This window comes from Squalius cephalus (genome assembly GCF_949319135.1).
Source record: "Squalius cephalus genome assembly, chromosome: 13".
Classification (NCBI taxonomy): Eukaryota; Metazoa; Chordata; class Actinopteri; order Cypriniformes; family Leuciscidae; genus Squalius; species Squalius cephalus.
Window position 1 is genome coordinate 23,543,667 of NC_137134.1, and position 14,137 is coordinate 23,557,803.

Here is a 14,137-nt window from a genome sequence, read left to right on the forward strand (position 1 = left end):
ATATGGAAGTCAATGGCAACTGTCCACTGTCTGGTTACCAACATTCTTCAAAATATCTTATTTTGTGTTCAACAGAAGAAAGAAACTCATACAGGTTTGAAAGCACACGTACATCACAGAGACGTCTATTTGATGTGCGTGTTTACATCTGGAAGACGTTTATAGGACGTTTCCTGTCAGATGTCAAAAAGACATTTAGAAAATGTCTTTAAGATGTTTATGATTTAGAAAGTAAAACTGACATCTTAAAGATGTCTATCAGATGTTAGTAAACAGCAGATGCTTTCCAGATGAAGTGATCTTTAACAGACATCTTGCAGACGTACGTGTGCTAAGAACATTCTCGCGGTGTTTGTTGTCGTCGATTACTACAGAACGCAATTTAAATTTGTCGACTTAAACCAAGTTTAACTTGTAACGTTACTCCACAATTTAACTTGAATGAACTTTGCAGAAACATTTTTATCTTCTCATGATGGTTTGTACGACGCCGAGAAACTAAAAAGATTTGCAGCTTAAGTGACGTTGTCTTATAAGGCAAATGTCAAATTTATGAGCCAGAAATTTGGGGACATATCCAAATTTAACACTATTTTTTATGTCTGAAAGCTGGTTCAATTGATGGAACAGTTTGAAGATTAAATGTTAAAATTCTTCCATCAGTAATGAGTTCTGAGGAAGCAATACACGCAGAAAAAAAGACTTTAAAACGATATATATTTGGATATTGATGTGACCATGCAGTGAGCCAAATACAAATATCTTTATGATGCAGGGCTAGACAGGAACGTTGACCTTGAATTGCTGTTATTCCTCTTGTCACAATGACTGTGGGACTTCAGCACAATAACAACAGCAAATCACTACTATTCCGTGCTCTAAATCCATTCAGAAAGTGCTGCAAATGGTTTTTGATGTCACCGGGGCATTGCAATTATTAAATGTTCCTCTTGTAAATTATCAGCACTTCCTTCTGTTCACTTATTGTGTTTGGGTGAATTGTGCGGTATTGTTGTTCTAATAATTATGAATATTAATAGGCATAGCCTATGTGTTCACACGTGTTTCATATCCGGTGACTATCCGATTTCCTCTCATATGAAGAAGGTAAAGAATAAAGATTTTTGTAGTTAAAGGATCTGTTTTTCTTGAACTTGTGCTGTACACTTTCTGTGAACTCTGCAGTGTTCCTTAATAAATAGCGCCACTATGTGGCCGAAAAGGCATAACATAAACAAAGGGAATAATAGAATGATAAATAGTCAAGAATAATAAAGCATAAATTAAAAGCTATTTTATTTGTGCATTTATTTATTATTATCAGTTACTATTAAATAGCAATTGTTAAATTAATATGTATATATGTGTAATTAATTTCTCAAAGAAAACAAATCTGTATTCTTTCAGTTATAAAAAAAAATTCCTGCAAAACCGAAAATAAACTACAATATTGAATTAAGTTCATCTTTTGAACAGCTAAATCATGCCGCATTTATTCAAATAAAATAATTAAATTAAAAGATGTGTGGACAATTGATTGATTTATTAGATTTTTATTATAATGTTTATATTCCACTTTACAAATTCTTACAATATTCCTGATGCAAAAAATCCCTTCTTTTTTCAGAGCATGTTTTTGGCCTTAATTGGTCTTAATTAACTTCATCTTCATACAAACATGATCACAGAATACATAGAATTTATATAATAAATTACTTTAAAAAAAAAAAAAAGAAAAAAAAACCAATAGCAAAAAAAGAAAAAATTCCAGTAATAACCGAACCACAAAATTTGCACCAAGTTTCAAACAAAATTGAAAATGTCAGAAGGACATCCAGTCTTTGAAACAAAACAGATCTGCTTTCGTAAGATTAAAATAACACGTAGGAAAAACAAGGGCAGACGAATCACAAAACAAACTACTTGGACGATGTTCCTTTAATATGCTAAACACTAAAGCTGTACTTTTTGAAACATCAAAAAGCAAAACTGGCGTATAGAGTAACATACGATACATTCAAAACATCAATGAGAACTTTGAAACGAGCGAAAACGCATTCAAAATAAAGTGACGATGCATTCAAGACAAGCGAAAAAAGAAAAACGCAAGATCAAAGCGGAACGAGTCCCTTGATCTAACGACTTTGTGATGTTCCTTGATGTCACAATGTAGAATGTTACATTGTAACTATGTAACAAAAGCATCAAAGACACAATGTAACACTGTAACGTTTTTGTGCAATTACTGATTGACTCAGTTTTATGGCAACGTAATTGAGATCAGGCATTAAATGTACAAAACTTTCATCGTGATAGTCTTGATCTACAATCAGCTGATGTCTTACAGATCTTGATAATAACATCATAAATCGTCAAAGAGGAGCTGATGTAAGAACATCAATCTTTGAGTTTTTATAGATACGGTCAGCAACGCATCACACATTGGGGGCGTGGTTTAGCGCCGGGTGAACGAATTCCGGTTACCATAGTTATGTTTTGTTAGTAAGCGGAAATGAAGAATACGCAACAATCTCATGGCAATTCGTAACTGTTTTACGTATTGGCAAATTGGTGGCTAATTCGTATTAATTCGTACAATCTCATTCGTACGTTTTTGTATGATCTGCTTACGCCCCGGTGGCGGTTACATTTAGGGGTGGGGTTAGGGTGGGCCTTCATGCTTACTTTCTTTCTAAAAATTGTACGTTTTTGTACGATTTACATTGTACAAATTCATACAAAAGCGCTACCTAGTAACATAGTTACGTTTTCCCATAAGATCAGGTTTGCCGCTTTTTAGAAAGAAAATCCTGAAAAGTATTGCTGCGTTCACGCCATGTTGTAATTACCGTAATCTGTAATACCGTAATTACATGTGACATTATGTTCGGAGCTGTTCGCCTCCGAACATTTAGTTCGCCTTAATGAATCTGCAGCGGTCAGGTGGTACAGCGGTCACATGGTACAAGTAGGAGCTCTTAGAAGATTCACATCTTAGATGCCGTAATTACGAGCTCTGCGAAGACGTGAACGCTTTTTACAAGATTTAATAACAACATGGCATGAACGCACTTTATTTTTTTATTTTGTCTGCCATCCAATTGACTAAAATAAACTATAAAATAATGTTTTTCTAAAATAGCCACTGTTACACTGTAAAGATGGGAGTAATATTTTAACGGGGAAAAAATGCAACAGAAAAATGTTTATTGGATGACATCATGTTACCTTACCATATATGGCAAAGCATATTTACATTTAATAAGACAATACGAGCACTTTTATGGTAAAATGTTGTTGAAATAGTTAAAAATTCTATAATTTCATGTTAAATTTGAATGTAATTGTGTTATTTTATTGTCATGCGCGTAACCCTATTGCTGTTTTTTTTGTTTTGTTTTTGCAGTGTTTTGGAAATGTATCTTCATTTTATTCATAAAAATATGGTACCCATGGTAACCAGTATTTGTCCCTCCCCCCATTCTGATTGCATCTATATATGCCCGTTGTGCAACTGTAATTCTGATCAGTACGGACGTCTATTCCAAGAACAGACCGTTTTCAAAGCCATTACGCTGTATTAACAATCACTTAACAATATAGAATTCAGCACAATAAATATAGAAACACAATACAAAACAAGGCCTCAGAAAGTGTGTCTCTGAATTGTTCTCTGAGAAATAACATGAGTGAACAGCGCTAGAATCCTGTCATTTTTCACCTGCTATTAAAATCCCATGAAAACTGCCTGAAATTCCACATTATATTGAATATTGAATCTGTGTTCTCTAGTTCCTGGATATTATCATAGCTTTGTGTGTGTGTGTGTTTTAACAGTCCGAGTCTTGGAGTCATCATCGCGGCATTGACGCCCAGAGATAGAGGGTGTGCGGTCACAGTAAGACGCAGTGCAGCCTCTGGGAACCCGACGGTCTGTCCGCCCGCCATTTGGCTTTCCTCTTCTTCTTCAGACCCCGTTCTGGGATCTGCTGACTGTGAACAGAGATCAACATCAATGCTATTGAGACGAACGGGAATGCTAACGCGTAGCTAGCTTTGTAGCATACGGAGGGTCAAACTAGACGTAACCTGTAAACTTCGACGCACCGTATCACTCTGACGAGCTCGTGAAACGCTTTGTCTACATTCATGGGCGGATCTTTTGCACTCGTCTCAATATACGTGATCTGTGATGAAGACATAAAAACACAATTACAATAGCAAAAATGATTCATAGTAGATGTGACATGATTAAAAATGTATTTAGTATAATAATATTATTGTTTTTATTATAAATATTAGAACATGTCTGGTAAGAAAAATTCATGAAAAATTCAACATGAAATCAAAATTCTTAAACGACTTATTGTGAACTATTTATTGGTTTGCATTATTGTGAGAAAATACTGTAAAATATTGCATAAAATATGAATTACTAACAAATTAATTGATTAATAATAATATGAAATATGTGATGATGTAAAAATACAACTATAATAGCAAAAATTATTAATAGCAGATTTGTTGTAATTAAATAAGATTAAACAAGATTTGTATTATTAATAATAATTATATTATTGTTGTTGTTGTTTTTAGTATTAAAATATTAGAACATGTTTGATAAGAAAAAATGAATAAAAAATTCAACATGAAAATAAAATGTTTCTTAATAAACATTGATTGTCCTGTTGTGAACTATTTATTGGTTTGCAATATTGTAAAAAATATTTTTAAAAATAGGTGTGATGTGTGACATGATTCTAAAATATTTATGATTATTATAAATAATAATTATTATAATAATTAAACTTTAATTATATTTTTAATTATATTATTATTATTATTATAACATGTCTGATAAGAAAATGAAAAATATTTTTTTAATTAAATATTAACAAGTTTATTGATCAATAATAATAATAATTAATATTAAAACAAAAATATAATTTAATAATAATGTAAACATAAAAATAATGTAGAAAAAATGTCATTGGTCTTACTGTGAAATATTTAATGGTCTGCATTATTGTAAAATATATTAAAAAATATTTTTCAAAAGATTAAATAAGATTATATAATTACAAAGGGATCAATAATAATAATGAATATTAAAATAATAAAAAATTATGTAAAAATATAATATAAAAATAAAGTAAATTTCTGAATTTTTAATCAAAACATACCAACTTTTGGTAACTTTTTTATTCTGCTAATGTAATCAAGTCCAATAATATCATCTCCTAACATGTTTTACTTTTCACAATCCAATCAAATCCCAGTAGATAAAACCATATGATTTTCATATGAATATTCTGGATTATGTCACCAGTTTCACTCACGCTGTGTTTGGAGGCCATCTCTCGTCCCTGCTCACTAGTGATCTTGCGTAAATGCACCAGGTCAACTTTATTTGCCACCAGAACCATGGGAAACGACTCCCTGCGACACAGGCACAATCAAGACACACAGTCAGGGGCCGTTTACTCAAAACAGCTTTCAACTGAAAACGGAAAACTTTAATGCATTTTGGCCGTTCATTTACACGACCGGCGTTTTGGGGGCCTGAAAGCACAAACGTTTGAAAACGGGTTTCAAAGAGCAATAAAAATATTAATAAAAATATAAATTTCTGAGTGATATTTTTTTTGTTGAGATCAACACTGGCGACAATACAAATGTACATGTTGTGATTGTAAAATTTGCATGTTATGTGCGCGTCCCGTGACCGTCCAGTAGCCTATCACATCGTTTGTTGAGTTGACCTAATAAAATGAGATTTAAAAAGTTTATTGTTATGTGGATCTTTAAAAAAATTATTTGATGCCTTAAGTGATTTTTTTTTGTGTCTGGAGCCCTGCTGAGTAAACAACAAAAAAATGTACTTTATAAAAACGGTGACGTCATGCGCATGTGTATTATGCATTCAGTCTATAGACCTTATGTAGCCCCGCCCCTTTTCAGCGCTGCGCTCGTTGTCTTTTGTCTTCCGGTCTGTATTTTCACAGCGATCTTGCGTATTAATGAATGAACGGCTCGTTTTAAAATCTTCCCGGTCGACTGACATTTCTTAAGACATCTGCTTTAAACATTACAGTCCAACTTTCGTTAACTTTACATTAAGTAAATCCACTTGAAAAGCTAATTACTCCTGGACAGCAATGCCATAGAGATACACAGAGCGACCGCAAAAACGGAAGTTAAAAGACAATATTCCAAAGATGGCGGCGCACTTGTTTCTCTGACGCATAAGGTCTATAGGAGCGTAGAATTTCTTTACAAAGTGACATCGCCATCTACTGGCCTGGCATGAATAATACAGCGTTTTTAGTCGTTTTCGTGGATCAGTGTGAACTGACAATGTTGATATCTGTACGTGAAAAATGCAAAGGAAAAAACTTGTGTGCTGATGTGTGTTGGTACCTGTCCTTCACTCTCAGAATAAGCTGGTGGAAACGGTCCACGTGTTCGAAACTGGCTTTATCAGTGACTGAGAAGACGATGAGAAATCCGTCTCCGGTCCTCATGTACTGCTCCCTCATGGCACTGAACTCCTCCTGCCCGGCCGTGTCCAGAACTACACAAACACACAGATCGCAACTGCAGTATCACACAAATACACACTGTTGTTTACTTCATTCAGTTCATGTGTATTTTTTTAAAGACCCCCTGTGGTGAAAATCAAGTTTTTAATGTTGTTAATATATGACTATGTGGTGTTTTTAATATTGTTTTTCAACAAACCGTGTGCAAATTCATCAGTCAACATTGCTGAGTATTTACTCCTTAAAACTGCAGAGAAAAAAAAGTATATCTGTATATCTTTATTAAAAATATGTATATCAACATTAAAAACTGGATTTTCACCACAGGGGGACTTTAATGCTTATTAAATTAAGCTTTTTCACAGTAATTTTTGTCCTCTTTTGTAATAAAAGCATGTTGTTTACTTAGTTTAGTTATTTTAGTTTACGTATTTTTATTTACTATTTTATTTTTAATATTTGATTTTACAAATATTATATTGTTATATTGATAATTCATAATGATAGAAGAAAGTATTTTACAATTATATAATTCTTACCATAAAATATGTTATGATAAGAATTATATAATTGTAAAATACTTTCTTCTATCATTATGAATTAAATATAATTTATTTTATATATATATATATATATATATATATATATATAAATATATATATATATATAAATATAAATATTATATTAATTATCAATATAACAATGACAGTGAAAAGTTTAATTATATATATATATATATATATATAATTAAACTTTTCACTGTTATTGTTATATTGATAATTCATAATGAAAGAAGAAAGTATTTTACAATTATATATTTCTTATTTCTTTTATATATTATATGTCTTTCTTTTTTGTAAGAATATTTTTCCCATTTTGCAAGTTGCTTTGGATAAAAACATCTGCTAAATATATAAATGTAAAAAAAAAAACGTTTAAATGTATATCTTAATTTATGACATCTCTACATATTACACATGGTACATTTAATTATTTATTCATAAGATAATCATTGTGGTTATTGTTAACTAAAATGAAAACGATTAAATAGAATTAACACTAAAATAAAAAGAAAAATGTAATAGAAAATGAAATGAAAATGAAATTTAATTTTCATTAAATGAAAAATGTAATAGAAAATATAGCAAATAACTGGAATAAAAAAGTTTAATTAATAAAACTGACAAAAGCACATAACAAATTACTAAAACTTAATCTATAATGAAAATTGTAGTATTTAAAAATAAATGCTAATACTCTAATAGTACATGGATAATACCAAAATAACTCTGAATATAATGCCGTTGTGGTATATAACATAATATTTAATTTTTTTCCTTTCAACTTTTGACTCTAAATAAAAGTAAAATATTTTATAATTTCCAAATATCTTAAAGATTTCCTTTTATTCTCTTTAACTGTTTAAACTCATTTTGTGATTAATGTTTTGTGCTCATAGAAATATTTAATAGTCAGAAATGACTGCTTCATGATTTCTTCTTGTGCATAAAATAAACTGATTAGTTTTAGCTTGAGCTGCACTGCCCTCTGTTGGCATCGCATTGAACTGCTCACCGTCCAAAATGGCCCATTGTCCATCGATCTCGGTGTGTTTGAGGTACGAGTCCTCGATGGTGGGGTCGTAGTCAGGGACGAAGATCTTCTGGAAGAACTGTATGGTGAGAGCGCTTTTCCCCACGCCTCCGTCTCCCACCACAACCAGCTTATATGTGGGCAGGTTGTCCCCGGGAACCACGCTGGTCGCCATGGAGACAGCTACACCTGCAATAGAGAGAAAATGGTGTCAGATGAGAGATGCTGCTGTCGATTTGCCAGGCAAGCATACAAATGCATATTATGTATATACAGTTGATAAGACGTTAATCTGTATTATTTAATTAGCTGAAATGATTCAGTATGATAAATTGTATTTGCACTAGTGCCTTTATGGAGTTTCTTTGTTATCTGACAAAATGTTAATAGAAAAAAGTAAAAAAAAATAAAAAATATATAATTTAGTTAAATTTAAAAAAATTTTTTTAAAGTTAAATAATAACAAATGGATCGATTGATAATGATAATAATAAAACTGTAATAATAATAATGCAAAAATATAAAAATGTGAAAATATAACATAAAAATAATGTAAAACAATATTATTTTATCTACTCCTTTATCTGCATTTACAATCTTTTATCAAAACGTAACAACTTTCTCCGCCTCTGAAACAACTTTTCATTTCTGCTGATGTCATCGAGGCCTTGTGGGTTGGGAAAACAATATTAACCAATAATATCACATCCTAAAATATCCTTTACTTTTCACAATCTAATCCAATGCCAGTAAATCAAACCACATTTTTTTCTTCAAAATATTCTGATTCATACAGAATAATATCAACTTGAAAGGTATGATTCATGAACGAAGGTTTTGTACACTGATTCGTTGAAAAAACAAATCTGACTCAAACAACCAGAACATTCTTCAAAACATCTCAGTGTTTTACGAAAGAAATAAAGTGAGTTTAAGAACGACATGAGGGTGAATAAATGCTGATCGAACTTTCATTTTTTTGGGTGAGCTGTTTCTTTAAGAGAAAAGAAACAGCGATTCAGACTTTTAATGTCTGAAATGCCACTAATGGACTCTATATTGGCATAAAGAAGAAGGCTTTTCCCAGACAACCAACCAGATCATCACACACACAGGAAATACGGTCTAGACGAGACACTTGGATTGCCACGCTGTGATTTTGCAGTGTGATCTCAGCTCAAAACTGCCAACAACAAGAAAGCCCCAGACAGATTTACCACCAGTGAGCTCAAACTGTACAAACCAACGTCAAAGCTTCTGAAATGCAGTGAGCAACCTCAAAAACACAAACACAATCTCTCAATTCAGAATGAAACACCCCAAACTGCTGGATCTTTACCCCTGATGTCAGATGTCAGTATTACACATCTCTTCCAGTTACTTTTCCTGTTAACCACAATAGAGGGAAGTTCAGGATTTCCTTTCTGAAATCATCTGGGATATGACTCCACTTCTTAAGGATGGTGAAACCACCTGGATCTAAAACAGGCCATTTGTGAATCACATTCTAAGACATTCTGTATTACAGAGCCCCACACATGATATGCGGGAACAAATTATGTATATCGCGGCTACAAATTAAGAATTCGTTCCATTACTTGCTAATGCTAATACGTCAGGACGTTTTACTAATTTGTTCCCTCGTTTTTAAGTGAATCATGTGCACTATATAATAATTTGTTCCCTCATTTTACTAAATCGTGCGCACAATTTGATAATTGTTTTAGTTAAAACCAGGGAACGAATTAGTCCAACATGGCCAGGATTTACTAAATCGAGGTAACAAATGAACAAGTCGTAGGAACGAATTTTTTATTTGTCGCCACGATACAGTCTATTCGTGTTGCGAAGCCGATATAAATATTACAATTTTACAATGGAAAATAATATTTTTTTATATTTCATTAAATATTTACTTAAAAGATAAACATTTTTATTATAATACATCATTCACTATTTTTTATTACATTTACACAATAATTTTTCACTAAAAATAACTGAAAACGTGCGCAATTCGCAATATTTTCGAAATAGACGCTTGGCGTCGCTAAAAAAAAAATCGGTCGATTAATCGGCCTTCCGTTTATCGCTACTAAAAACAACCATGTCACATACTGTACCTACTTTCAATCATACAACTGTACTGTCTCTTTTCAACTAAAATTAAATTGTATATTTGTGCATAATGTGTGATATTGTCATATCTGTGCATGGCTTCAGCACTCTGAGCTATGCATATATCAATACTCCCACCTTGATCATTCTGTCTGGGTTGCCTAATGCATTACCCATTAGGCTTCATCTTAGGTATGTGCATATCTATGATCTCCATGATATGAAACTACCCTGCAATGAAAGCATCTTCCTGGCAAAAAGGAAATCATGCAGTATCCTGCATTTTAAGATGTGTGTGTGTGCAGCGCTTAATGTTGCAATTCACCAATTTGATCACTTAACATGATCATGCATAATGCATAAATGCATGATTCTACTGGTAAAACATGCATATCTATATTGAAACAATCAGGTGTCATCTTAAAACGCCCGTTTAATATATAGAGACCTAGATTGTATTCCTTCGTCCTGTTGATAGATGCAATCAGCATGCATTTATATGCATTGAAAATGATTACCTTATCACAAGATGACAGCATATGCCAATAGCCCGATCCGTTTCCACAGATGTTGCTGCCGACATTACCGAGTAAATACTCACGCGGAAACGTTTGTCTATTTGTTATACAACTGGATGCAGTGGCTTTTTATCGGGCCGCGCGAAGAGCCGTTTTCAGTTCCTCACACATCGAGAGCGCTCACGGTTACTTTACACTGATTTACAGCTCTGGCAGGGGGAAACCGGTCAGCTCTTTGACAAATATCAAACTTATTTTAAATACTCGACGATACTTCTTTGTGCTACTGCTTATTTTAAAAAATACTGTTCACTCAAAATGGATCATTTGAATTTTAGATAGATATATCAAGAATAAATCTGGAAAATAGCTAGTTGGTCACCCCTCTTCCTCTCGGGTTTGGTACGTTCCGCTGTCAGAGCTCAGTTTGGAAGCACTCGCATGAGTCAATTCCTTATTTCAATACTTTTCATTTTTACCTTGTTTTACTCGTTATATTAGACAAACAAATGAAATATATAGCAAAAAGACAGATTCAATAATTAATTGACTGTATATTATCTTAAAAGTTTTAAATAGGCTACTGTATTGACGGATGTCACTTAAAATTTGAATAGAAAAAAGTTTACAAAATATTATTGTTATTAAAATATTATTAATAATAATAATAACTATTTTACATTCAATAAATAAAAAGTAAATCTTTTAATTCAAAACCAAATAATAACCAATAGATTGATCGATAATTATGCAAATTTTTAAATATAAAAATGAAAATATAATATAAAACTAATAGTGTAAAACAATATTATCTTATCTATGCTACTCTTTTATCTGCATTTACAGTCATTTGCCAAAACGTAACAACTTTCTCCGCCTCTGAAACAACTTTTCATTTCTGCTGATGTCATCAAGGTCTTGTGGGTTGGGAAAGCAATATTAACCAATAATATCACATCCTAAAATATCTTCTACTTTTCACAATCTAATCCAATCCCAGTAAATTCCTTCTAAATATCATACAGAATAATATCAAGATGTCATGTCACTGAAAGAAGTGAGACATTTCACACGTCTGAAGGCCCTTTCACCTCAGGTTAAGAAAAGTCAAGGTACTTTTGTTACATGTCCAAAAAATGGCACCATGTAAAAAAGACCCCTACTTTTTGTAACTTTCATTATACTATATTTTAAGTTTTAATACCAAATTTCAATCTATCCAACAAAATTCATTCATTTCAAACGGACGAGCTGATGCTATGATTCAACTGTTGATGCATTTTCCCCAGCCCACGCTCTTTGAGTTAAAGATAAGAGACATTTTAGTTTCCGGCTCATTTGTACGCAAACAAATTATGTAATTTACTACAGGAGAATATGCTGGAAACAGATCTATAGCAGTGATGTGTTCTAAAATCGCTCTGTGACTTCATAATGGTTGCCTAGTAACAGTCAGGCTTTCTCTTGAACCCTAATCGTCATCTACACCAGCTTTAAAAGATCATCGGAGCCTGAACCTTCCATTTTAGAATGACAGAGTTCGATCTAGAGTTGCTGCCTTCAATAAAGCGCTAATGGGGTGTAATTATGTTAGAAGTGCAGATTCAGGTCACACCTTGGAAATGAGACATAAATACATCCTCTCCAGAAGATGGCGCTACAAACACACACAAGCTCAGACGAGAAGATGGTGATGTTAAAGTGATAGTTCTCCCAAAAATGAAAATTTACTCACCATCAAGTTGTTCCAAATCTTTCTTCTGTTGAAGACAAAAGAAGATATTTTGAAGAATGTTGGTTTGACGGTAGCCACTGAAGTCAATGGTTACCAACATTCTTCAAAATATCTTCTTTTGTGTTCAACAGAAGAAAGATTTGGAGCAACTTGAGGGTTAGTAAGTAATTGCAAAATGTTTTTTTTTTTTTTTTTTTTTTGGTTAAACTTTCCCTTTAATTATGTAGGGGCTAGTTTGTAAAATATTTGGTCTACTTCCTATGATATTCCATCACATATTTCCATGTTACGACTAAATTGCGCATTTAAGCCTGTTTTAAACAAAATGTACACAAATGATTCCCAACTTATGTGTATCTATCAAGCATTATAGGCCCCGCCCCGCGTCTTGGCCACGCCCTCACGTCAGACCTATGAGAATGTAGGCGGGGCGTGTGCGGTTGCGCCATGTTAACGCTGCACGTTGCAGCCGCAGCAGCCAGTAGCGGCAATACAGAGACATATGCAGGATTATAGAGCTAAACCCGGCCAGCAGCCACAGAAAAGATTGCAATTGCGTTTGAGGCTTTTATTTAATGCACCGCGCCCAGAAGAAGCCAGGATCGCGTCCCCATTTTGGAATGATCATTTCTTACAGTGCCAGAGGCCCCTTGAATTGAATGTAATGTGAACATCTACAGCAATGTGGTTATTTTCCTGCAGATGAGCTGCCGTTTTATCCTCTCCCCCCCCCTCCTATTCTCCTTTCATCATAAGTCAAGATCATCTTCAATTCACTGGACTCTCCTAAACCTGTATATGAAGGTAAGCATGCGTTATGGTTGTATTTCTGTATTGGTGTCACCATTCATGCATGCATGCATGTCCTGTCTTCCTTTTTTATCCCATTGCATAGCAACCAAACCAACCAATGCAAGCTTCCAGATCCCTGAAATGGTGCACAGGCAGAGGCATAAAGCGTGCATTCACCTTGCACGCTGGTTTTAGGGACAGGTTGCTTCGGATGCCATGCAAATGCCTTTATGTAACGTCCCGGGTTTAATTTCTGCTGCATGTCAAGATAATCCATCCATACGATGCCCAAATGCATGTAGTGTGTCTGTGGTGTGTGTGCAGAGCCAGGCAACATGGATTGAATGCATAGTGTATTCCGTTCTGTTCTTGATACCTGGCAACCCTCTCAATGGCCTCTTTTCGAGATCCTTCAGCTGTCATGTGAGATATATTTGAGCTTTAGTGTTTATTTAAGGTTTATGTCACATCTGTACATCTCAGCTGCTCCCATTGTGCCTTATTTCCTCTGCCACATCATTACATAACCCCAGCTCTCATCCTTTGCATGCAAATAATCTGCTTGCATACAGTTGGATCCAGAGAGGACCTTATATTGGTGCAATAAGGTTTGTTTTAATTGTTTTCTGGGCACTACGCATCTCCCCTGGTTGAGTCGGTGACATCATCTACTGTTCTGTCCCCCTGGTGTGTGTGTGTGTGTGTGTGTGTGCGCATTCTTCAACAGACTGTAATGCAAGATCTGTGTGGTATTCTTCTGATAATGTGCTTGTTTGGATGAAAAGCCCTTTTACATGTGAAAATTGATGTGTCATGAATGGTTTTTATTGCAGGAGGGTTGG

The 14,137-nt window shown here is 33.7% G+C and overlaps 2 protein-coding genes across 4 annotated transcripts in view; one reads left to right on the forward strand and one right to left on the reverse strand.

Moving 5' to 3' along the window:
* Nucleotides 1-2,576: 2,576 nt before the first annotated feature.
* On the reverse strand, nucleotides 2,577-10,943 carry mrasb (muscle RAS oncogene homolog b). Its single transcript, XM_079890277.1, has 6 exons — nucleotides 10,769-10,943; nucleotides 8,118-8,324; nucleotides 6,421-6,574; nucleotides 5,340-5,439; nucleotides 4,108-4,187; nucleotides 2,577-3,993 (listed from the first exon to the last, which is right to left on the reverse strand). Exons 2-6 carry the CDS (start codon nucleotides 8,308-8,310, stop codon nucleotides 3,894-3,896), a joined length of 627 nt encoding a protein of 208 aa, XP_079746403.1. The 5' UTR covers nucleotides 8,311-8,324; nucleotides 10,769-10,943; the 3' UTR covers nucleotides 2,577-3,893.
* Nucleotides 10,944-12,926: 1,983 nt separating this feature from the next.
* The window catches only part of ptpn4b (protein tyrosine phosphatase non-receptor type 4b), a 36,469-nt gene continuing 35,258 nt past the window's right edge, over nucleotides 12,927-14,137 (forward strand). For 2 of the 3 annotated variants that reach the window (XM_079891295.1, XM_079891297.1), the window contains exon 1: nucleotides 12,942-13,307. The gene's annotated coding sequence lies outside the window, so the exon portion shown is untranslated. Of the gene's footprint in view, nucleotides 13,308-14,137 lie in introns of all 3 variants that reach the window. The other variant, XM_079891296.1, reaches the window with a different exon arrangement.

Excerpts from the sequence above, each read along its gene's own strand:
- mrasb (XM_079890277.1), bottom strand. The coding sequence starts at position 8,310 with ATGGCGACCAGCGTGGTTCCCGGGGACAACCTGCCCACATATAAGCTG. Across the intron at positions 6,575-8,117 it reads ACAATGGGCCATTTTGGACG|TTCTGGACACGGCCGGGCAG; the intron begins GTGAGCAGTTCA and ends GTGTTTGTGTAG. Across the intron at positions 3,994-4,107 it reads GAGCTCGTCAGAGTGATACG|TCAGCAGATCCCAGAACGGG; the intron begins GTGCGTCGAAGT and ends CTCTGTTCACAG.